Source organism: Mustela nivalis (assembly GCF_964662115.1).
Source record: "Mustela nivalis genome assembly, chromosome: 10".
NCBI classification, from domain to species: domain Eukaryota; kingdom Metazoa; phylum Chordata; class Mammalia; order Carnivora; family Mustelidae; genus Mustela; species Mustela nivalis.
In genome coordinates this window covers 76,563,191-76,589,412 of record NC_139029.1, presented here as the reverse complement: position 1 = coordinate 76,589,412, position 26,222 = coordinate 76,563,191, and the positions used below count along the sequence as shown (strand labels likewise).

Genomic DNA, 26,222 nt, shown 5'->3' with positions numbered 1-26,222 from the left:
ACGCCCTCAGCCTCCTCCGCACGCCTCCCCTTTAAGCGCGAGGCGCAGTTGGATTTGTGTCGGCCGAGACAAGGCGCGACTCCCCTTTATGGCGGAGTCGGCAGCAGCGGCTCTGATAGCCGCGGCGGCCGGGCGAGCAGAGCGGGAGGCCGAGCCTCGGGCAGCCGGCCGCCGCCACCGCAGCGGGGCCGGGGGGGAGCGCGGCGCTCGCTGCGGCGGGGGCGGAGGAGTGGGCGGGCCCGGGCGGGCTGGGGGCGGGGAGGAGGGGGAAGGCGGGGAGCCGGGTCGCCAGTGCTCGGGTCCGCCTCTGACTGCGGCGCGGCGGGGCGATGTGTGATTACCATGGCGAGGAGTCTCTGTCCGGGGGCCTGGCTAAGGAAACCCTATTACCTCCAGGTAGGCCGGCGGCGAGCCCGCTGGGCGCCCTCCCCCGCGGTGCGGGACTCGCCTGCCTTCTTCCTCCCTCCCTAGGTCGGCGCCCGCCCGAAACCCGCTGCCCCCTGCTGTCCGGTACCTGGCGGCGCGCCCTCCCCGGCCGCCGGGAGCCGCAGACCCTACGGCGGCGCTGCCCGCGCCCCCCATGGCTGCCCCGGCGCCTCTCGCGCTTTGGCCGCCCGGCTCCGGGGCCCGGGTCTCCCCGCCGGGGCTCGCGCTGGCGCCCCTAGTATCCCGAGAGCCCCGAGACGTGACCCGGGTGCGACCCTACGCCCCTAGTAGTTGAGGCTCGGCAGCTTGGGTTCGGGACGTGCGCCGGCTGCTCGCTGGTCTGGAGCTCTCCTGCTCTTCCCCCTCCCCCGTGGGCCCCGCAGGTCGGCTTTTCACGACTCTTGTGTCTTCGGTCGGTGGTAGGAGAGGTGGTGTGTCATTCCACCATATTTTAGAAAATTATGGCAATTTGTCACATCAGGGTTTCCCCAGATCCCCGAGAAGCGACGTGCCTAGTGCTGAGCCTCTCGGTTCGATCTTTGCATCACACTCGTGATTTAAACGGGAGGTAGGACTCGGAAGCCCGAAAGAGGCGAATGGGTGTTTGCTTTCCAGAAGGAAAGGGGACAGTGCCGATCTCAAATACCCCAGAAATGCAAACGTAATTCTCAGTCATGTCATGTGTACTGTTCGCGTGTTCATCTTTCATGATCTCCCGTTCCACGCTCTGCCGCTGCCAGTCTATGTCTTCGAACCCTACTACTGCCTTCACGTACTGTTGGTCACCAGGGGGACCTAGTAGGCACCGTGAGTAGCTGAGCGCAAATCCATCACCCCAGTGGAAAAACAACTACAAATCAGTGTCTCGCGTGGGTCGGCAGTGTTGTCTGCCTTCAGAGGACAGTACTTCTTTTACCGCTTACATTAAAAAGTTTAAGGTATTGATAGATGATTTGGGGATGGGAAGTCATGCTCAGTTGGCGCTTTTATAAATTATTTTAAAAGTTGAGGAGAAGCCATCAAGGGGCAAGTAAATCTTTCATTCTTGTTTGGAAATTGCATATGTAAATCGTTACCCTCAGTGAATGATGTACTGCAAATTGGAAGCATGATTTGACAACCCATGATATAGAGACTACAGGAGTAAAGCTGAACGAATGCCCTGAGTAGCAGCTTGTAGCAGCTCCAACAGTAGTAATTACGCTTGAGTACAGTAGAGTAACGCAGTGTAGAATTTAGCCCAGGCCGGATACCTCCTTGTAACCCTCTATGGGAACAAACAACAACAACAAAAGTCTTACCAGACTCTTTCCCCAAAATAAGTTTATTGGGATATTTAAATTTTTTTTTTTTTTTTTTTGCTAAAACTAGGTGTGTGTGTGTGTGTGTGTGTGTATGTTTTTTTTTTTTTTTGATTCTGCGGCAGACTTTATTTTAGACTTTTTAGACTTTGATTAGTTTGCCTCTAAATGTTCTCCATAAATCTGGCTGTGACGTGTTTTGGCACCATAACTCAAGAGCTTTCAGATTGGCTGAATTAAGATTAGTTTTACAAACAGTTATATTTCCATTAATCACAAACTTTTGGCAGTTCTGCCTTTCTGAATGTGCACATCATTATCTATTACTAAATTAAGGTAAGCTTGGATTTTAACCATTTCAAAAGGATTTAGGAGCACAGTGATATTTTAGTAGGCTACCTCTATATAAAATAATGATTAAATAATATTAATTTTAGTATTATATTGGAGATAAATAAACTTGAAACTTGGGAACTGGTGTCTTAATGTCTTGGTATTAGTATTTATTCCCTTTATGAATTTCTTTTTTTTTTTTTTTTTTTAAGATTTTATTTATTTATTTGACAGACAGAAATCACAAGTAGGCAGAGAGAGAGAGGAGGAAGCAGGCTTCCCGCTTAGCAGAGAGCCCGATGTGGGGCTCGATCCCAGGACCCTGGGATCATGACCTGAGCCGAAGGCAGAGGCTTTAACCCACTGAGCCACCCAGGCGCCCCCCTTTATGAATTTCTTGTTAGTTGTCCCTCATTATACTATTTCGACTTAACCAGTTTTAAAAAAATTACTTAAGTGTCACCTTTTTCTGTTCCCTGTTTTCTAAATGCCTCATCTTCTGGTTTTACGATTTCTCTACTACTAAGCACTTCAACCTTGAAATTGTTTTGGGCAAAGTCAAAACATTTCCAACTGAGATTATCATACAGCTGTTCAAGTTTCTTAGCCACTGAAGATTGAACTAATATATACAGTACTCCCTTTCCTCTTTTATTGTTTTATTTTTCCTGAGACTAAAATTGTGTTCTTTTAGAAACAGCATGAGGCCTAAGAACAGAGCTGATCTTTGTTCATTTGTGCTTCTGTTTCATCATGACCTTGAAAAAGTTTCCTAACTTTTTAGTTCCATATTTTCCATATCATAAAATGGAGATTATAGTTATTAACTGAGTATATCACATGAGCGTAGTGAAGCCAAGCTAGATGAAGTTAAATCTGTTTTTGTGACATTTTTACTAACTTCAAATAGAAAAGCATGTGAATTTAAATGGTAAGTACATATAAGTAAATATGTTGAATTCCTTCATCCAAAGGTTTCTGGCTTTCCCCTCCGTTTTATTTATTTATTTTTAAAACATTTTATTTATTTATTTGACAGAGATCACAAGTAGGCAGAGAGAGAGAGGAGGAAGCAGGCTCCCTGCTGAGCAGAGAGCCCAATGTGGGGCTTGATCCCAGGACCCTGGGATCATGATCTGAGCTGAAAGCAGAGGCTTTAACCCACTGAGCCACCCAGGCGCCCCAGTATTTATTGAGCATTTATTGATATTGACCCAGTTTCACAATGACTTATCATATTAACTAAATCATTGATTTAATATTTGTTGGAGGCCTGTCACATGCCAGAAACATTGTGAGGTCATAGCAATTCGACTACAGCTAAGCAAACATCTTTATGATCCTCCTGGAGCTTAAAGTCTAGTTAGAGGCAAACGTTAAATATATGTGCTGCCGAAGCGAGCACGAGGCAAACGTTAAATAATTTCAAAAATGTATAATGACAACAGTAGGTGCAATGAAGGAAAAGAGAAGAAGCAAAAGACTACCTGTGAGTAAGAGAACAGTCTCTTGCTCTTTTAAAACCTTTTACTATAGAAATTTTTATGCATACATAAGGCAGAAAAGAATAATAATCTCTTACCTACCTATCACCTGCCCTCAACAATTATCAGTATTTTGTTTCATTTCTCCTCTCATTGTCCTCCTTGCAACTGAAGTGGGGTTTTTATTGGATTATTTTTTAAATTTTTTAATTCTAGTGTAGTTAACATGCAGTGTTATATTAGTTTCAGGTGTACGGTCTAGTGATACAACAATTCTATACATTACTTGGTATTCATCAAGATAAGAGTACTCTTAATCCCCATCACCTATTTCATCCATCCCACCACATGCCTCCCCTCTGGTAACCATCAGTTTGTTCTCTATAATTAAGAATCTGGTTTTGGATGATCTCTTTTTTTCCTTTGTTCACTTGTTTCTTAAATTCCATATATGGAATTTGTTTTTCTCTGACCAACTTATTTCACTTAGCATTATACTCTCTGGTTCCATCCATGTTGTTGCAAATGGCAAGATGTCATTCCTTTTCATGGCTGAGTTATACACACACACACACACACACACACACACACACATATATATCTCCCACTTTTTTATCCACTCATCTATTGACAGACAGTTGAGCTGCTTCCATAATTTAGCTATTGTAGATAATGTTGCAGTAAACATAAGGGTGTGCTAATCTTTTTGAATTTGTATTTTCATATTCTTTGGATAAATTACCCAGGAGTGAAATTAATAGATGATAGGGTAATTCTTTTTTAAATTTTTTTATTTAATAAAGTTTTTTCAAAATGTACAGTTGGTAGGATCTGTTCATGCATCTTCACCAGCAGCTGGGGTATCTCCACCCTTGGTACACCCTTGTGTAAATTACTTGAGCTCTGTGCTTTGGAAACAAGTTTCATAAGTTTTTTACTAAGGAACTCGTGGAGGGCTGCCCTGGCTAGGAACCTTGGATCTTCAGTCTCTCAGAGACAACAGCTGAGGTTATAAGCTTATAGCTGAGAACTTCCTTACAAAGTTTGTCATACCTTGCTTTGTCAAACAAGACCAGGTTATTGAGCTTGCGCTGAACTTTGCCTTTGGATCACTTCTTTTTGGTCTTAGCCCAGGTTTTGTTCACTGGGTCTTTTTCTTTCTTGGTTGACTTTCTGGCATCTTTCTTGTCCTTGGGTGACATTGCAAAGCTCAGAGAACAACAGCCACCCCTGCAGCCTCACTAAAAGACCAAATGCTATTTTTAATTTTTTGAGGAACCTCCATACTGAATTCCGCAGTGGCTGCACCAGTTTGCATCCTATCAGCAGTGCAAGTGGTTTCCTTTTTCTCTACATCCTTACCAACACTTGTTGTTTCTTGAGTTTTCAATTTTAGACATTCTGGCAGATGTGAGGTGATATCACATTGTGGTTTAGAGTTGCATGTCCCTGATGATGAGTGATGGTAAACATCTTTCAATATGTCTGTTGGTCATCTGTTTGTCTTCTTTGGAGAAATATATGTTCATGTCTTTTGCCTATTTTTAAATTGGATTATTTGTTTTTTGGGTGTTGAGTTTTATAAGTTTTTTATGTATTTTGGATACTAACCCTTTATCAAATATGTCGTTTTCACATTCAGTAGGTTGCCTTTTAATTTTGTGTATTGTTTCCTTTTCTGTGCAGAAGTTGTTATTTTGATATTGTCCCAAAAGTTTATTTTTGCTTCTTTTTCCCTTGCCTCAGGAGGCATATCCAGAAAAAGTTTGCTACAGCTGATGTTAAAGAAATTACTGCCTGTGCTCTCTTCTGGGATTTTTATGGTTTTAGGTCTCACATTTAGGTCCTTAATCTATTTTAAATTTATTTTTGTGTACAGTGTAAGAAAGTGTTCCAGTTTCATTCTTTTGCATGTTGGTGTGTATTTTTCCCAGAACCATTTGTTGAAGAGGCTTTTTCCTGTTGCCTCCTTTGTTGAAGATTAATTGACCATATAATCATGGTCAATTATTTCTGAGTTCTCTGTTCTGTTTCGTTGACTTATGTGTCTATTTTTGTGCCAGTACCATACTGTTTTGATTACTACAGCTTTGTAGTGTGTCTTGAAATCTGCTATTGTGATACCTCCAGTTTTTTTTTTTTTTTTTCAAGACTGTTTTGTATATTCAGGGTTTTTGTGGCTTCATACAAATTTCAAGATTATTTGTTCTAGTTCTGTGAAAAATGTTGTTGGTATTTTGTGAGGGTTTGCATTAAGTCTGTAAATGGCTTTGGGTAGTATGGACATTTTAATAATATTCTTCCAACCAGCTAAAGAATTTTGAAACAAATCTCACATATTGCATCATTCCATCCAAATACCTTATTATGCATTTCTAACAGTTAAGGATATTTTTAGATATAAATACAATACAATTATCATATGTAACAAATTTGATAACAGTTCCTTATTTTTCTCTGCCTTCCTTCTGGGTATGCATTACCTTGAGAACACTGATTGAATTTGCTATGGAGTGGGCTTCCTGTAATTCCGGAGGGTCTCTTGGCAAAAACAAAACAAAACAAAAAACTACCCCCTCACCAGCTTGTTCAGGCTGGGGAAAGAGTTCTTCTATGGAAACTAATTCTCATTTTGTGTTTTGGGAGAATGTTTTAGAAAATAAATGTCTGGTTTAAGTAACATTTTCATGTAAATGTATTATTTTAGAATTAGGATGCATTAGTTAACAGGTGTAAAAGATCTTGCTTTGTTTGGGGGATAGGGGATGGAGTGAAGAGTAGGAGGAATTGGATTTCAAAGATGTGGGGGGTGGGGTTGGGGGGGTGGGGGGTGATGAAGGGCCCAGCAAGAAGAGAGGGAAGTTGCAGAGACCAGCTTTATACAGCTGTAATTTTATTGTTTGTCTTCAACTGGGTAAGGTGAAAAAACAGATATGTCCTGAAGTGTTTAGTCCTCAGGGCATACAAGTTCTTTTCCTCCTACAATTTACAGGGAAAAAATTTTAATCAGTTGACTTCATTATAAAGGACTTTCAAATCCTGGAGTTTTTATTGGTCCAGATAACACTGAGATAATTGATAATGCTTCTAGAAAACTATAGCATTATGCAATTAATGATATTATTTTCAGCTGTAATATGGATTAAATAGGCATTTGTGGGCTAATGTGGGGGCCTAATCACTGCTTAAAGTTTTGTTTATATAGCAGAAGAGATTCTATGGCTCATGAAGAACTGTGTGGTATATCTACATAGTAGAATATTATTCAGCAAAAAAGGAATGAAAGGGCACCTGGGTGGCTCAGTGGGTTAAAGCCTCTGCCTTCAGCTCAGGTCATGATTTCAGGGTCCAGGGATCTAGCCCAGCCCGGAATTAGGCTCTCTGCTCAGCAGGGAGCCTGCTTCCCTTTCTCTCTCTCTGCCTGCCAGTCTGCCTACTTGCAATCTCTGTCTGTTAGATGAATAAATAAAATCTTAAAAAAATAAATTCTAAAGAGGAATGAAGAACTGATATATACAATAACATGGATGAACCTTGAAAATATTAAATATATGAAGGAAGCCAGCCATAAAATACCATATATTATATAGTTCCATTTATATGAAATGTCCAGAAAAGGCAAATCTATAAAGACAGAAAGTGGGTTAGTTGTTGCCTAGGACTGGGAGGGTTGGGGAGAAATAGATATGAGGTTTATTTGGGGGGTAATAGGAATGTTCTAAAACTGAGACTGTTGATGGTTGCACTCTATGAATATACTAAGAACCATCGAATTGCATGCTTTAAATGAATAAAATGTATGGTTTGTGAATCATCTCTCAATAAAGCTGTGGGAGAAAAAAAAAAGGAAAGGAAATGAGTTTATCTCATTGATGTAGTCCTTTTCTCTGCCCCTTGTTGCAGATTCCACCAATGCCAGTTTTATGATGCAGGGAATACTTCTTCCAGAGAAGCGGAGCTGGTGTACTGTTTGTCTATGGGGCCTCTGTCAGCCAGGAAAGTTTGTGACCTGCAAACACTTAACTGATCAACAAGCGTCTCATGGCAAGGCATCATTCTCAGAGCGTACTAACTTGGAGTTCCATCCTTTCCAGCCAGTTTGTTGAAACCTTACCCAGAGATAGTACTTCCTGGCCTTGCTAACCATTGTGGCACACTGAATAGAGTCCTCTGTCAAAAATTATAAACTGTGGGTCTGTTAACCAGCTCAGACCATTTTCAGGCAGTGTTTTTTTCCCACACACCATTATGATGATACTACTTGTCACCCGCTGGGTGTTGTGACCCAGAATGACAACTGTGTTGATCTGTTTTTAGCAGTGTGTTTTCTACAAATTAGGATCTGCTTTGTTTAGGGTTTGTTCAAGTCTGAGTGGGACTGATTACACAGCCCTATAATTCCTTGTCTTTAGTTTAGAATACCTTCTTCTTTCTCACTATCATTAAGTCCTGGAAGAATGAAAGTGAAGACAATTTAGAGCAATTCTCTATAGTTAGATTATACACATTTCCATTCTAGTCATTCTGTCTGCAGGCCCTGTTGCATTGAAAAAGCTGCTGAAATTCTAATGGAGTTTGAAGTTTGAGACATGTAGGTACTTTAAAGGTTTTCAAGCCCTTTAGATTGCAAAAGTTTTATATTTCTTAAGGCATCTTCTTAAAAATGACTAACAGTTCCAATTATGTGTTCAGTAGACTTGCCCTGAAGGAATGGATGGATAGCATGTTCTTATCAGAGTGTGGGCACTTGTTTAACATTTCTGATACCAGACTCTTTGGTTTTATTTGTACTGTTTCTCAAACATGACTGCTATAGATGGTTTCATTCTTTATGACTTTGTGTGGCTCTTTTGTGGGATTTAGTGCCAGATGGGGTTACTGATCTAGATTAACTGGTAGTAAGTGATGGTGTTGACAAATATAGTACTAAGGGTATTACAGCTTCTTGCCTGTTTTCAGCCTCCAGGATTATTTTAGATCTAAAGATAATTAGAGCAGGTAGTGGTTCCCTCTTCCCCCAAGGCTATAGGTGGTGTGGTTCTCATCATGTTTGTTAGACCTGCCATTCAGAGCTTAACTTTTGCTTTTGCATGAAACTAAATCTCTAAAACTATAATTAGCTTCCTGAGACTGATCAGTACATTGAGAGCATATGCATCCCATAATGTCTTAAATTCAAGCATAAAATTATAATGTAGCCATTGATATTACCATTAATTGCTTTTTACCTCTGTTAGGAACTCAAAGAAGTGATGAATTCTCAGACAGACTGCATCGTCACCACACTTTCGGGTTGTAGCATACAGTAACAGAGCCGGTTTCTTTATTGTAATCTTTCCAATGCTGCCCTGGTTTTCACTTTGATGTATTATAGAGTTGTTTTGTATTCTCTGGAGAAGTTCTTTCTTTTCTTTTTTCCCTTTCCTTTTCTCTTTTCCTTTTCTTTCTTTCTTCTTTTTGTAGTTAGGTACATTTTAATATTTTCATTTCTTTCTTTTTTTTTTTTTTTAAAGATTGATTGATTAAAGATAGAGTGAGCGCACATGCAGTGGGGGGTGGAGGGATGGGCAGAGCAAGAGGGAGATAGAGTCCCAAGTCGACTCTGTGCTGAGTGTGGAGCCCAACATGGGGCTGGATCTCTTGACCCTAAGATCAGAGTCAAAACCAAGAACTCAACCAACTACCAACCAGGGGCCCAATGTTTTAATTTCTTAAAGTTGCTTTGAAACAATGCTGTATCATTCTGTTAAATACCATATTTTTATATCATTTGGTTGAAAGCTAAATGTCTCACATTTTTAAACACATTTCTAGACATTCAAATATTTTGCAAATTTTTAAAATTTTAATCTACAAAGTATATGAATTTAGAAAAACTAAGATATTATAATGTAAACTTATTAAAAAAAAAAAACTCCCCAAATATTAGTGGATGGTGGATGAATTTTTCTTTAGAAATAAGTAATTCTTTTGTGGGGGGAGTTGACAATATTTCATGAAATTAAATAATTATCTTTTTTAGATGTGATTCTGGTATTGTGGTTATTTTTTTTTTTTTCGTTTTGTTTTTTTTATTGTGACTCTAAACATACAACATAAAATTCATGATCTTACTATTTTTAAGTATGGTACGTTAGTGTTAATTATGCACATCGTTGGGGTGCCTGGGTGGCTCAGTTGCTTAAGCAACTGCCTTTAGCTCAGGTCATGGTCCCAGGGTTCTGGGATTGAGCCCTACATTTGGCTCTCCGCCCAGAGGTGAGTCTGCTTATCCCTGTCCTCCCCAAGTCTGCTTGTCTCTGTCCTTCTCCATCATGCTGTCTGTTCTGTCTCTCTTTCTCTTTCAAAGAAATAAAATTTATATATATATACATATATATATGCACATTGTTGGCAGCAGCTCTCTGGAACTTTTTCATTTTATAAAACTGAAACTCTGTATTTACTAAACAACACCTCCCCATTTTCCCCTCCCTGCCAGCTTGGTAACCGCATTCTACTTCCTGTTTCTATGAGTCTGACTTCTTCAGATACCTCATATAAGTAGAATCATGCAGTATTTGTCTTTTTGTGACTGACTTACTTCACTTAGTGTAATGCCCTCAAGATTCTTCCAACTTGTACCATATGACAAGATTTCCTTCTTTGTAAAGGCTGAATAATATTCTACTATATGTATAGACCACACTTTCCTCATCCATTCCTGTCTCTGGACATTAGGTTGCTTCTGCCTCTTGGCTCTTGTGACCAATGCCGCAGTGAACATGGGAATGCTAATGTGTCTTTGAGATCCTGCTTGTAATTATTTTGGACATAGACCCAAAAGCAAGATTGCTAAATCATTGGGTAATTCTATTTTTAATTTTTTGAGGAAACTCCACACTATCTTTTTATTGTGTCTACCATTTACATTCCCACCAGCAGTGCGCAAGGACTTTCCTTGCCAGCACTTGTTCTTTTCGTTTTTTATTGTTGTCGTTTTAATAGTAGCCGTACTAACAGGTATGAGGTGGTATCTCACTGTTGTGTTTTGTTTTGTTTTTTAAGATTTTATTTATTTGAGAGAGAGAGAGAGAACAGAGGGAGAAGCAGATTCTTTGCTGAGCAGAGAACTGCATGCGGGGCTTGATTCCGGGCCTTGAGGTTAGGACCTGAGCTGAAGACAGGAGATTCACTGACTGAGCCACCCAGGTGCACCTCTCAGTCTGGTTTTGATTTGAATTTCCCTGACAATGAGAGATGTTGAGCATATTTTCATGTGCTTGTTGGCCATTTTCATGTCTTCTTTGGAAGAAGTTCCTTCTTGATTTGTTGTTTCAGATTGATGTTTTTTCAATAGGGTTGTGGGTTAATATAAACTCAGTTCCCCTTTCTGTCCTAAGAACTGAGTGATCATGTTTGAGGATATTCTTGCAAGAGAGATTTATAACGTGCTGATGACCTTCTGAATTAATTACTGCATCCATTTTAGAGATGCGTGGTGTCAGAGTCATAGACTTACAGATCCTAGAGCTGGCACCACAAGTTTTACTGCCTGCCCCCCAACTGCTTGAAAATTAGAGCTTCTTATTTATATTGAATTTAAAACCTTGATCAACATGCCAACTTCTGTGCCATTGATTAGATCCAGGTTTTGAATAAAAAGTACTAAAGGGGGGCGCCTGGGTGGCTCAGTGGGTTAAAGCCTCTGCCTTCTGTTCAGGTCATGATCCCGGCATCCTGAGATCGAGCGCCGAGTTGGGCTCTCTGTTCAGCGGGGAGCCTGCTTCCCTTCCTCTCTCTCTGCCTGCCTCTCTGCCTACTTGTGATCTCTGTCAGAAATAAATAAAATCTTTTAAAAAAAAGTGCTAAAGGACTTTTTTGAGATAATGGGGAAATTTAAAAATGGACTACACACGGGATGGTATTGTATCACTGGTAAACTGTGTTATTTAAGAGTGTCCTTATTTTTAGGTGGTTTAAACTGAAATATTTAGGGTAAAAAAATACTGCAGTGTCTATAATTTACTTATAAATTACTGAGGAAAATTGTGTATATATACATCATGTATAAAGAGCAGGATGGTTTTTTTTGTTTTTGTTTTTGGTTGTTGTTTGTTTGTTTGTTTTTACTTTATTTGAGAGAAAGAAAGAATGAGAGAGAGAAAGCATGAGAAGGGGAAGGGTCACAAGGAGAAGCAGACTCCCCACCGAGCAGGGAGCCTGACGTGGGACACGATCCCGGATCCTGGGACTCCAGGATCATGACCTGAGCCAAAGGCAGCCACTCAAACAACTAAGCCACCCAGGTACCCCAAGAGCAGGATGTTCTAACCTCAGCACTATTGACATTTTGGGCTGGATAATTATTTGTTGTGTAGGGCTCTGTTTTGTAGGATGTTTAGTAGCATCCCTGGCCTCTACCCTCTAGATACCAGTAACACCCCCAGTAGTGATGATCAAAATGTCTCCAGACTTTGCCAGATGTTCCTAGTTGAGGATCACTGATACAGAGAAGAAGAAAGCAGGAGAGATAGAGATATTTATGTTATATCTAGAGAGAGTGACAAAACAAGCAAATATAGGACAATGTTAGCAATTGATGGATATAGGTATAAGGGTATTTTTTAAATACTATTCTTTTAAATTCTCTACAGATTTAAAGATTTTCAAAATAAAAGTTTCGGGAAAAATAAATTAGGCTGGATTTCATAATAACCAAGTATTATTGGAAGATGTGTGAATTCTGTCCAAAGTTACATTAAGGGTTGAGAAAATGAGATTTGATAGAGCACATCTGAAGTCAGTAGTTTAAAAAAATGTGTTAGTTTTCCAGTGGCCCTCGAACATAGTACCACAAATTTATCGGCTTTGACCAACACCCATTTGTACCCTTATCTCATATTTCTGTAGGTTAGAAGTCTGGGCCCAGTTTGGCCTCGCTCATTCTCTGCACCAGATTTCAGAGGTTGAAAATCAAGGTGTCACTAGGGTTGAGTTTCTTTTTGGAGCTCTGGGGATGAATTGGTTTCTGTTATCAGAATTCAGTTCCATTCTATTATAGGACTGGGGTGTTCATTTCCTGGCTGGCTCTTGACTAGGGTGGTTCTCAGCTTCTAGAGGCCACCTACATTCTTTGGTTCATGGCTCCCTTTTCCATCTTAAAAGCTGCAAGAGTGGTAGAGTCCTCTGCATGCTTCACACCTCTCTCGTTTCCTCTCTGCCCTATGCTCTGGTTCTTCTGCCTATCTCTTCTGCTTTTAAGGGCTCATATGATTACATTGGGTATACCCAATGTATACCCAGATAACCAAGGATATTTACTTCAAAGTCAGTTGATGAGTAACCTTAATTCCAGCTGCAAAGTCCCTTTATTGCAGTACCTAGGTTGTTTGAATCAATAACCAGGGGGTAGGAATCTTGAGAAACATTTTTAGAATTCTGCCTACCACAAAAAGAATACAACTGAATTCTGACAACTAAAAAAATCAATTATTTCCTAAAGTATTTTTTTAAAAGATTTTATTTATTTATTTGACAGAGAAAGATCACAAGTAGGCAGAGAGGCAGGCAGAGAGAGAGAGAGGAGGAAGCAGACTCCCTGCCGAGCAGAGAGCCCGATGCGGGACTCGATCCCAGGACCCCGAGATCATGACCTGAGCCGAAGGCAGCGGCTTAACCCACTGAGCCACCCAGGCGCCCTTATTTCCTAAAGTATTCTCCATTACTATTAGGTTTAAAAATGTTGTCATAGAACAGATTTTATGAGAGTTGTGTAGATTTTATAAGAGAGTTGTATTTTTTTGTTTATTTTTTTTAGTAATCTCTACACCCAACGTGGGACTTGAACTCAATGACACTAAAGTCAAGAGTTGCGTACTCTTCTGACTGAGCCAGCCAGACATCCCAAGAGATTTGTATTTATCACTCCAATAATTACTATGGGAGGAATCATGGATATTTATTAAAGAAGAAAATGCAAATTGCTGCTGAACATCACATGCAAAAATAATTGTTTTTACAACAGATACTATTCTTAATACTTTTGTACCCCTATACAAATGAAAGTTAAGAGCATGAAAATTGTACCTTATAAACTCTAAGAATGTCTCCTTATTACTATAATTAATTAGAGTCGTTTTTTACCCCTTGAAGAAGACAACGCTTGGTTTTGTTGTTAATGTGCCAGCTGTCATTCGGGCACACCTTATCCAGCCAAGCCAGAGCCTATTTATGACCCTCGTCTTGTCCTTTGTCCTGAACAACTCAGGTTGTTCAGTGTAGTACACATGTGTTTACATGCATTCAAAACTAGTCTGTAACCACTCTAAGACACTGAGCTCTGGTAGCACACACTCCTGTCTCCTTTATTCTGGCACCAACACCATCTTATCACCGTCTTCCTAATTGAGGCCTTTGCCACTCCCGTGCCTTTCATTCGGTGGATCCCTCTGGCTTCCCTCCCTTCCCTATTCAGTCGCGATGCCACGACCTGTCATTTCAGCTGCTCTTACTGGCTCATTTACTACCTACTTGTTGCCCTGACCTTTCATTCTTTCCTGATTCTCCTGCCCTTTCCTTTAGTCTCTTCAGTCCTTTGCTCCCCGCTTTCCCCAGGACTCCAGCCTTCTTTGGCTTCTCATCTTGTATAGTCTCTGTGGGTAATTGCAGCTCTTCACTTGGCTTCCAGTACAACCCAAATATTAATGAGTCTCAAGGTGTACCACCAGCCCGAACCTCTCTTCCAGAACTTTAGATCTGTACTTCTACGTGCTTATTTGTTACCTACTTGGAGATGGCACTTCATATTTCTAAAACTTTTTAAATTTAAATTCAGTTAATTAACATAAATGTATTACTGATTTCAGAGGTACAGGCCTTTGATTCATCAGTCTTACTGACGAATCCCCAGTGCTTGTTACATCACGTGCCCTCCTCAATGTCCGTCACCCGGTTACCCCATCTCCCTACCCCCCCTCCCCTCCAGCAACCCTGTTTGTTTCCTATGATTAAGAGTCTCTTATGGGGCAGTTCTTATTTAGCATGTCCTAAACTAAACTCCACCCCCCTCAAAACTTGCTTCTTTCCCTGTTTCAGTTAGTGATACTCTCTACTTACTCAAGAGCATTTCCTTGATGATTAATAGTGATGAGTACTTTTCATGTACCTATTGGGCATCTGTCTCCTGCTGGTAGGATTCTCTACTTCTCTCTCATTGGCCCCACTATAATAGCCCCCAGAATGGCCTTCCTGCCTCATTATCCCTTTGAGCTCCATTTTCCATGTTGCTTCTAAAGTAATGTTCCCCCAAATGCACATCTGACCTAGTTCGGGAGACTGCAGAGTTCTGAGCATGGCCCTTCATTTCTGGTTCCTTCCTGTCATGCGCTTTCATTCCTGCTACCACCACCTCATGCACCATTTGCCCTAATGGTCCTGAAAAACTTCCACCTTACCAAATCACCATGCTCATTTATCAGCCTGTCTACCCTCCCCCACTTTTTCTCCTTTGCCCTAGAATTGCTTTCCCCCATTTCCCTGCATTGCTCTCTACCTGGTTTATTCTCAGTTTTCTACTTCTCCTTCAGGTTTCAATTCCAAAACTAAGTGACCTTTTAGCGATCCATCCTAACCCACACACGCTCACACACTATTTGTGTCCACTTCTATGCCCCAGACTGTTTGTAAGATAGGAGGCACTGACTTCTCTTTCAGCATTTATGATACTGGTTTGTCATCACTGGTTTTATTGGCTTTCTTCTGCCCCAGACTGTGATTTCCATGAGAGCCAAGATGTTAGTTGTCCTTTTCTATCCCCTGTGCCTAGCCCAGAGCAGATGTTCAGTAAACGTTTGTTGAATGAATGAATCAGCGTAAACACTGGTAGGGACAGAGTTTTATGGGGCCGATTAGATTAATTTTAAAAAGACTGATTTATTTTATTATTTTGTTATGGCATTTTTATTATTTATTTTAGATTTTATTTATTTATTTGAGACAGAGTGAGAGAGAGAAGGCATGAGTGGAGGTGGGGAAGAAAGGGTGACAGCGGTAGAGGGAGAACCAGACTCCCCACTGAGCAGGGAGCCTGATGTGGGGCTTGATTCCAGGACCCTGGGATCATTACCTGAGCCTAAGACGCACGCTTAACCGAGCCACACAGGCACCACTGGTTTATTTATTTTAGAATGAGAGAGCAAGCGTACATCAGAGGGGGAGGCAGAGAAGCAGACTTCCCACTGAGCATGGAGCCAGAGGCTACAAGCCACACAGGGTTGACCTCACAATCCCAAGATCATGACCTGAGCTGAAATCAAGAATCCAGCACATAACCGACTGAGCCATCTGTGCCCCTAGATAAATTCTTTATACAAAAGAAAACATGTATGCAATAAGTAAAAAAGTACAGCTGAGCTTATGATGCACATGGTAAGTCTGCCCTTCTACTTCTCTGTATCCCCAACTTTACTCCTGAAAGTTAGCATCTTTGAACCTCCTATCTTTTGGGATTTCCTGGTGGCTACATCTCTAACTTCTAGATCTCTGTGTCTAAAAACTGTACACATCCTAGGAAGTGTTTTGTTCTCATATACTTTTTTATATCTTAAAATGTTTATTTTTGTCAGAATAGCTGGTGATTTTCTGATTCTGGTTCATTACTATAAGTGTTCCCTCTCCATAAAAAATTCATTCAAAATTATTCTGATACACTTTTAATGTCTGTTTTTATGTAAGTCACAAAATATATGTAATATATATTTGTAATATATATATGTGATATATATTTCCATTTCAGTTTATATGGAACATAAATAAGTAAATATACAAATGTCAGGGATTTGGGCTCTAAGAAAGATGTTTTCCTGAGAGCATTGTACAATCAAAAAGATTTGGGGCTACTGCTCCAAATAATAGAATTTTATCTGTTCGGTTTTTTTTTTTTTGATTGATCAACTTCAGATATTATCTGTAGACTTTCCACTGTAAAAAATGAATGTTTAGCTCACAGTCATCTCATTCTTTCTTCCAGGGTTTGATATAGTAATTGTATTATTAATTTACTTCCTCTGCTGCTTAATTTAGTAACTTTAGATAACGACAACTCTATTTTTCATTTCATCCAGTTAAGACAGTCTTTGTCAACTCACCCACTTTTTAAAAAAGGGGCATTAGAACATGTGCTTCTTTTTCCATCTGTTCTTCTCACTTCCTGTCAGCAACACTTATTTTACATTGTCAAGGTTGATAACTTTTATATTTTGTCCTATTACCAAGGACAACCAAATCTCCATGTAAGTTGAATCTAAAAGATGAAAAATTATAAATAGTATCATACTGCCATGACCTGTTAATTTTTCCAGAAAGGAAAGTTTCCCTTATGAACCTGAGACCCACTGACTGCAGCATGAAGTTACTTTCTCCTTGTCAGGAAAGCAGGTAGAATTAACAGACAAGGACAAATGCCTCTTGTTATTAAGCAGATTACTGCAAGGCTTTGTCCTTTTCCAGAAGCTAAATCATATTTCTGCCAGTAGGAAAGAGAACATGTGATGTTTGCACATTCCCTATAAAAAGTTCTTTTTGCTTAGAAATCATGCTTGCTTAGTTTTTAATATTCTAATCAAAGAATAAAAATTCAAAGTCTAGCCTTTGGGATCTGTAATGAAGTAACAAGAGTTATAATTTGTGTTTACCGCAGGCCACAATTTCTTCCCTGAGCAGTCAATATACCTTATTTTTTCTGGATCGTTACCTGCTCAGCTATAGGGAGCAGACATTTCTTCTGACATATGCCCCCAAATCCAAGTAAAGTGAGCTAGTTCTGGAGTGCTGGACCATTTGAATAATGAAAACAACTATCATCTTGAGGGAGAGTAGTACAGGTAGGAACTGGCTATCATTTGGTGCCACATTTATAGAAAATTAGAGTGAAACACTTTTGACCAGTCTTTCTTTTAGGATCCCGAAATTTATGTCTTGAAGCCGAAGTATCAAAGTTAGTTCTGGCCTAAGATGAAGAGCATCTCTATTTATAGTATCCCCTAAAATATGATTCTATAAATATTTAGTGCAGAGCCAATTTGTGTGCTGGGATTACATTTCTTCCTTCTAGGGCTGGGTTAATGAACCCTGGACTCTCAAGATTCTGTAATCAATAACAACTATATCCTTTTTTCTCATACTCCATTAACTCCTTATAATCAGGGTACGTGTAAGCTTGCTTCATATTCAAAATGTAGCTTTTTTGTGCCTTTTTATCCCCCCAGGGAGTTTCTTATTGCCTTTCTTTTTCTTGTTCCTCCTCCTCCTCCCCTTCTACTTCTTCAGATATATGTCTTTGACATGGCCTCTCACTTCTTTATTCTCAGTTGTATTTTCTGTTCTGTGGAATCCCCCTTTGTACCCACATGCTTTTCCTAGGCCACTGCACAGCTGTCTTCCAAGGGTTTCCATCTACTCTTCTCCTGGGTTGGAGTCACTGTTCTTAGGATCTTGTGTCTCCCACAGAATCCACTTACACTGTCCTGATTTATTCCATCCTTTTACTGGAATGTATCCTGAAATGAGTTCTTTAAAAGGATATGTAGGAAATAAACTTTCTGAGTCCTGTCTAAAACTATCTTAAGTTGTACCTTCATACTGGTTTGTAGTTGACTTGGGTGTAGCATTCGGAGCTGAAAATAATTTCCTTTAGAAAATGGGAAGACGTAGTTCCATTGTTTTCTAACATCCTCTATTGCTGACAAGAAGCAATTTGTCAGTCCTTTCTGGGTGACCTGCATTCCCTGTTCAGGGTCTCCTTTTTATACTTGTTTTGGAATTCTGTGAGGAAATGTTTAGATGTGGATCTTTTATCCGTTAGTTGTATTGAGCACTCACTGAGCCCTTTTAATCTTAAGACTTGGGTCTTTCTTCAGCTCTGGCAAATTCTATTATTATTGAATAGTTTTCCCCACTCTTTTTTCCTGTTCTTGGGTTGGCTCTTTACATCTCTTATGGTCTCTTTATTTCCATTTTTTTTTTAATCCATATGCTCTCATTCTGTGCTTCTCAATTTTGTTTTCCAGATCATCTGTTGATTTACTTTCCTTTTCTAATCACTCTTTAAATTCCAAGAATTTTAAATTTAAAGGGTTCTCCCAAGTTCTTTGTTCCTTTTTTGTGGTTTCCTATTATTTTATATGGGTGCAATACCCTCTTGAATCTTTTGATTATAGAAGTTTTTTTTAATGTTTGTCTTACATCCCTTAAGTATATTTGTTCCCCTCAAGATTCTTTTTCCTGTTAGTTTTTCTGTATGTTTTTCTTAGTAGTTTCTCATGCTGCGCGTTTTCCCCATGTGCCTTGTAGTCCCTGGTTGTCTATTCGTATTTTAGAAAGAAGGACTGAGGAACTGGTGTGGATTTTCTATGCCATTTAAAAAGCTGGTCTCTTTCCCCCTAGACCTGTCACCTGTGTGAATGGCTGACTGAGCCCCAGTGTAGAGCGAGATGACTTGGCTGGCCTGCTTGCTCTAGGCCTGTTCTCAGACTGTGCCTTTGTGCTAGAGGAGGGCTCTACTATGGGTAGACTGTACTCCCACTAGATGCCTTGGCTTTCCCCAGGTCATTTGTTCTTTTAGCGATCTGGCTTTTGGACCGAGGGTTAATGCCAGGCTGCCTGTGATCTGTGTGGGGGTGGGGGAAGCAGATGGGGATGCCAGCCAGCGTAGTTTCAAGTACAGACCTTTAATTATTCCCACTGTCTGTAGCCCCACTTTCCCCTTCTCTCCTCCCTTGTACCTGCTGGCTTGGAGCCCAGAGCCATCAGGTGTCCCTGAGCAGTTTGGCTGTCTGGATTCCTTCTAGCATTCCAGCAAGCATTTTGACTTCCAGCTCCTCTTAGTTCAGCTTGTGGCTGTGTATTTCTATGCGTGTCTCCTCCATCACCACAATTCCATCTGCTTTTTGAATTTTAGAAATTTGTTGTATCCTTCATCCACTGGTGAACCCCTTCACTTCTCTTTCCTTTTGTTATTATAGGTTTGTTGCCTCTTTTGTCTCCCTTATTTGCCTGTGGTTTTGTAAGCTTTGGGTAGTAAATGCACATCCTCAACCTCCCATCTTGAACTCAAAGTCCTGATATGAATGTTAAACTGTCTCCCTTATGAATATTTACCTAACCTGTTTAACTTCATGGCTGCAGTGTCTACTTAAGCATTGCACAATTGATAAATTATTTCAGTAATGTAAGGCAAGAGAATTAGAGCAAATAACTTCAGAGAGATAAAGATCTAATGGCACAATTTTTCAGAAAATAGTGTTTAATAGCAACAGTTTATTTTAGTTAAAAAAGAGAAAAAACTGCTCAGTTAAAGATGAGAGTCTTAGAATTAGCTTCAGTTTTGTGCCTCATATCTATAGGCTGTTGTCAACGAGGATGTTAGCTGGTCTGCATTAGGTAAGGGCTGAACTTAAAGCAGTGGCTTGGTAGATCTCTGCTCTCCTAGAATTCACCGGTTGCTTTGGGAAGTTTTGGGAGTTGTTTTGGCACTGATGGATAAGTAATAAATGAATTTTAAATATAAGCAAAAAAAGCATCAGTGGACAATAAATACCTAAAATAGGTGACCTGCTAGTGAGTGTCGGGACATCTGTTTGGCCAGCTGGTTGGAGAACCTTGCTGTTGAAGGGTTGGTTATCTGAGATCTGCCTAAAGAGCAGGGGACAGCCGGGCAAAAACTGGGATCTGGGCACTACCATCAGACAGCATATCCTTTCCACTACTCAGTGCTTCCTACCCTTTGGTTTTGATCGTACTACTTCTGTCCTGCAAAGATTTTTATATTAATGTAATGAATTGCTTAAACATTTCTTAGCTTTTAAATAGCATTTGGGGTGAATTAAAGGTTCATGAGATAATTTATTCCCCTAGGACAGAGGAGGGATAAACAAGCCTTTTTATTCTGTGAGAGCAGAGTAGTTTGGTAAATGTAAAGGCCTTAATTATTATGCTTTAAGCAACAGCTTCATTTGCTTCAGTCTGATTCTCAGCTTTTAAGTGGGGTTCTTCTTTTGATAGATCATGTTGCTATTTCGGTGCCTGTCATTTTGCTCTTGCAGTTTCTCTCATCAAAAAGCATTTACTGCTTACTTCCGTGGACTCCTTGTGCTGGTGTTGATCCTGTGGATGGCAGATGCACCTCCCTTCTTTCTTTAAATTGGGTATACTTTTCAAGGAGTATGGGGCATAGATGGTTGGAGGGAGCCAGTCTGTAGATCTTTAAATTCCCCCATGTACTTTTCCTAACATTGTTCTGCCTGAGAATGTGTTTCTGATGGAGGTGCAACGTCTGCTCTCCTCCTTCTCCTTCACTGTTGCCCTTCTTATACCATTAAGAAAGAAAGGTGTACTGCTTTATGTCAGATCTCCCAAAGGTCCCTGGATGTAAAAACCCCAGGGCGCCAAAGGGCAAAATTGAAAAGATTGGTGTCAGTGTGAAGATAGTGGATGACTAAGGGACACCAACTCACATAATGATAGATAAAAGTTCCTTTTGCAATTCAAATAGTCTCCACTTTTTTGCTCTCACAGAACTGAGAGAAGAACCTAATTGATTTGTTTGCTGATTAAGTAATATACTAATAGGTATATTTTTATGGTATATTACTGTTATCTTTTTTTAAACATCATTCAAAAAATTTTAAAGAACTGAGAAATAATTGCTCTAACAAGAATTCCTTTCTCCTCTTCTCATTTACGCGAAACCAGTTTCTCACCATTTAACTTTATGAAAACTAAGAGTAGGGATAGAATTGGTGCCAAACACTATCATTCTGATGATAAATAATAGTCACTGCATGGAATTGTGAACTAATTGAAGAAGAAAAATCTCACCCATCTCTTTTTTAACTTTTTAACTTAATTTTTTATGAGTTCAGGATTTTATATATTGTAATATACCATGTTATAATACCTTTGAGGCTCTATGATAAAAATAACTCAGGGACATATGGAATTCAAGCTAATTTGTGTAACTGTCACAAGAAAAAAAAGCATTGCATGTGTTTCTGAAATAAGTATCTTCATTTAATTTCAGAATCTCAAAGCAGCACTGGATATTGGCCTTGTTTTTATTTTTATTATTATTATTTTTTAAACTAACATGTAATGTATTATTTGCCCCAGCGGTACAGGTCTATGAATTGTCAGGCTTACACACTTCACAGCAGTCACCATATCACATATCCTCCCCAATGTCTACAACGCAGCCACCCTCTCCACACCTTCCCTCCCCTCAGCAAACCTCAGTTTGTTTTGTGAGATTAAGGGTCTTTTATGGTTTGTCTCCCTCCCAATCCCATCTTCTTTCATTTTTTCCTTCCCTACCCCTCAAGCCTCCCACTCTGGTCTCAAATTCCTCATGTCGGGAGATCGTATGATAATTGTCTTTCTTTGATAGATTTATTTCACTTAGCATAATACCCTCTAGTTCCATCCACGTTGTTGCAAATGGCAAGATTTCATTTCTTTTGATGGTTGTATAGCATTCCATTGTGTGTGTGTATGTGTGTGTGTATGTATAGATATATCCATCTATATCTATACATACCACATCTTCTGTATCCATTCATCTGTTGATGGACATCTAGGTTCTTCCCATAGTTTGGCTATTGTGGACATTGCTGCTATAAACATTTGGGTGCATGTGCCCTTTCTGATCATTACATTTGTATCTTCAGGGTAAATACCCAATAGTTCAATTACTGGGTCATAGGGCAGCTCTATTTTCAACTTTTTGAGGAACCTCCATGCTATTTTCCAGAGTGGCTGCACCAGCTTGCATTCCCACCAACAGTGTAGGAGGGTTTCCCTTTCCCCAGCATCTGTCGTTTCCTAGCTTGTTAATTTTAGCCATTCTGACTGGTGTGAGGTGGTATTTCATTATGGTTTTGATTTGTATTTCCCTGATGCCAAGTAATGTGGAGCACTTTTTCATGTGTCTCTTGGCCATCTGGATGTCTTCTTTGCAGAAATGTCTGTTCATGTCCTCTGCCCATTTCTTGATTGAATTATTTGTTCTTTGGGTGTTGAGTTTGGTATGTTCTTTATAGATTTTGGATACTAGCCATTTATTAATATGTCGTTTGCAAATATCTACTCCAATTCTGTCAGTAGTCTCTTGGTTTTGTTGAGTGTTTCCTTTGCTGTGCAAAAGCTTTGATGTTGATGAAGTCACAGTAGTTCATTTTTGCCCTTGTTTCCCTTGCCTTTGGCAGCATTTCTAGGAAGAAGTTGCTGCATGCTGCCTGTGTTCTCTTAAAGGATTTTGATGGACTCTTGTCTCACATTGAAGTCTTTCATGCATTTTAAGTCTATTTTTGTGTGCATCGTAAGGAAATGGTCCAGTTTCATTTTTCTGCATGTGGCTTTCCAATTTTCCCAACACCATTTTTTGAAGAGACTGTCTTTTTTCCATTGGACATTCTTTCCTGCTTTGTCAAAGATTAGTTGCCCATAGAGCTGAGGGTCTATTTCTGGGCTCTCTATTCGGTTCCATTGATCTATGTGTCTTTTTGTGCCAGTACCATGCTGTCTTGATGATTATAGCTTTGTAATAGAGCTTGAATTCTGGAATTGTGATGCCACCAACTTTGACTTTTTCCCTCAACATTCCTCTGGCTATTTGGGGTCTTTTCTGGTTCTATATAAATTTCAGGATTATTTCTTCCATTTCTTTGAAAAAATTGATGGTATTTTGATAGAGATTGTATTATTAAATACAAAAGTTGCTTTAGGTAGAATAGACATTTTCACAATATTTGTTCTTCTAATCCATGAGCATGGAATGCTTTTCCATTTCTTTGTGTCTTCCTCAATTTCTTTCATGAGTACTTTATAGTTTTCTGAGTACAGATTTTTTTTTTTTCTGAGTACAGATTCTTTGCCTCTTTGGTTGGTTTATTCCTAGGTGTCTTATGGTTTTGGATGCCACTGTAAATGGGATTGACTCCTTAATTTCTCTTCCTTCTGTCTTGTTATTGGTGTATAGAAATGCAACTGATTTTTGTGCATTGATTTTATCACTGACACTTTACTGAATTCCTGTAAAAGTTCTAGCAGTTTTGGAGTGGAGTCTTTTGGGGTTTCCACATATAGTATATCATCAGCAAAGAGTGAGAGTTTGACTTCTTTGCTGATTCGGATGCTTTATTTCTTTTTGTTGTCTGATTTCTGAGGCTAGGACTTCTAGTACTATGTTGAATAGCAGTGATGATAGTGGACATCCTTGCCATGTTCCTCATCTTAGCAGAAAAACTCAGTTTTTCCCCATTGAGAATGATATTGGCTTTGGGTTTTTCATAGATGGCTTTGATGATATTGAGGTATGTACCCTCTATCTCTACACTTTGAAGAGTTTTGATGAAGAAAGGATGCTGTACTTTGGCAAATGCTCTTTCAGCATCTATTGAGAGTATCATATGGTTCTTGTTCTTTCTTTTATTAATGTATTGTATTACATTGACTGATTTGTGGATGATGAACCAACCTTGCAGCCCTGGAATAAATCCCACTTGGTCATGGTGAATAATCCTTTTAATGTGCTGTTGGATCCTATTGTCTAGTATTTGGTGAGAATTTTTGCATCTGTGTTTATCAAGGATATTGGTCTGTAAGTCTCTTTTTGGATGGGGTCTTTATCTGGTTTTGGGATCAAGGTAATTCTGGCCTCCTAAAATGAGTTTTCCTTCAATTTCTATTTTTTGGAACAGTTTCAGGAGAATAGGTATTAATTCTTCTTTAAATGCTTGGTAGAATTCCCCTGGGAAGCTCTCTGGCCCTGGGCTCTTGGTTTGTTGGGAGATTTTTGATGACTGCTTCAGTCTCCTTACTGGTTAGGGGTCTGTTCAGGTTTTCTATTTCTTCCTGATTCAGTTGTGGTAGTTTATATGTCTCTAGGAATGTATCCTTTTCTTCCAGATTGTCAAATTTGCTGGTGTATAGTTGCTCATAATATGTTCTTATAATTGTTTGTATTTCTTTGGTGTTGGTTGTGATCTCTCCTCTTTCATTCATGATTTTATTAATTTGGGTCCTTTTTCTTTTCTTTTTGATAAGTCTGGCCAAGGCTTTATCAATCTTATTAATTCTTTCAAAGAACCAGCTCCTAGTTTGTTGATCTGTTCTACTGTTCTTTTGGTTTCTATTTCATTGTTTTCTGCTCTGATGTTTATTATTTCTCTTCTGCTGGGTTTAGGGTTTCTTTCTTGTTCTTTCTCCAGCTCCTTTAGGTGTACGGTTAGGTTGTGTACTTGAGACATTTCTTGTTTCTTGAGAAAGGCTTGTATTGCTAAATACTTTCCTCTCAGGATCATCTTGGCTGTGTCCCACAAATTTTGAACAGTTGTGTTTTCATTTTCATTTGTTTCCATGAATTTTTTCAGTTCTTCTTTAATTTCCTGGTTGACCCATTCATTCTTTAGTAGGATGCTCTTTAACCTCCATGTATTTGAGTTCTTTCCAACTTTCCTCTTGTGATTGAGTTCTAGCTTCAGAGCATTGTAGTCTGAAAATATGCAGGGAATGATCCCAGTCTTTTGGTACCAGTTGACACCTGATTTGTGACCCAAGATGTGGTCTATTTTGGAGAATGTTCTATGTGCTCTAGAGAAGAATGTGTATTCTGTTGCTTTGGGAGGGAATATTCTGAATATATCTGTGATGTCCATCTTGTCCATTGTGTCATTTAAGGCCTTTATTTCCTTGTTGATCTTTTGCTTGGATGATCTGTCCATTTAAGTGAGGGGGGTGTTAAGGTCCCCTATTATTATTGTATTATTGTTGATGTGTTTCTTTGATTTTGTTATTAAATGGTTTATATAGTTGGCTGCTCCCATGTTAGGGGCATAGATATTTAAAATTGTTAGATCTTCTTGTGGGACTGATTCTTTGAGTATGTTTTAGTGTCCTTCCTCATTTCTTATTATTGTCTTTGGCTTAAAATCTAATTTATCTAATATAAGGATTGCCACCCCAGCTTTCTTTTGATGTCCATTAGCATGGTAGATTATTTTCCACCCCCTCACTTTAAATCTGGAGGTGTCTTTGGGTCTAAAATGAGTTTCTTATAGACAGCATATTGATGGGTTTTGTTTTTTTATCCATTCTGATACCCTGTGTCTTTTGATTGGGGCATTTAGCCCATTTACATTCAGGGTAACTATTGAAAGATCTGTATTTAGTGCCATTGTATTGCCTGTAAGGTGACTGTTACTCTGTATTGTCTCTGTTCCTTTCTGGTCTACTACTTTTAGGCTCTCTCTTTGCTTAGAGGACCCCTTTCAATATTTCCTGTAGGGCTGTTTTGGTGTTTGCAAATTCTTTTAATTTTTGTTTGTCCTGGAAGCTTTTTTTTTTAAATCTCTCCTTCTATTTTCAATGATAGCCTAGCTGGATATAGTGTTCTTGGCTGCATATTTTTCTCATTTAGTGCTCTGAATATATCATGCCAGTTCTTTCTGGCCTGCCAGGTCTCTGTGGATAAGTCTGCTGCCAATCTAATATTTCTACCATTGTATGTTACAGACTTCTTGTCCCAAGCTGCTTTCAGAATTTTCTATTTGTCACGAAAACTAGTAAATTTCACTATTAGATGATGGAGTGAGGACCTATTTTTATTGATTTTGAGGGGGATTCTCTGTGCCTCCTGGATTTTGAT

The 26,222-nt window shown here is 39.4% G+C and overlaps 1 protein-coding gene and 1 pseudogene across 3 annotated transcripts in view; one reads left to right on the top strand and one right to left on the bottom strand.

The window, feature by feature from the left end:
* Positions 1-248: 248 nt before the first annotated feature.
* DIPK1A (divergent protein kinase domain 1A) overlaps positions 249-26,222 on the top strand; it is a 125,586-nt gene continuing 99,612 nt past the window's right edge. The window contains exon 1 of one of the 2 annotated variants that reach the window (XM_082688722.1): positions 249-396. In XM_082688722.1, coding sequence (XP_082544848.1) covers positions 343-396 — 54 coding nt within the window. In that variant the 5' untranslated portion in view covers positions 249-342. The remainder of the gene's footprint in view (positions 397-26,222) is intronic. The other variant, XM_082688721.1, reaches the window with a different exon arrangement.
* LOC309842491 (F-actin-capping protein subunit alpha-2-like) overlaps positions 971-26,222 on the bottom strand; it is a 28,855-nt pseudogene continuing 3,603 nt past the window's right edge. The window contains exons 2-4 of the transcript in view: positions 14,070-14,206; positions 1,503-1,693; positions 971-1,221 (exon numbers count right to left, since the gene is read on the bottom strand). The product of the transcript in view is annotated as an F-actin-capping protein subunit alpha-2-like (transcript). The remainder of the gene's footprint in view (positions 1,222-1,502; positions 1,694-14,069; positions 14,207-26,222) is intronic.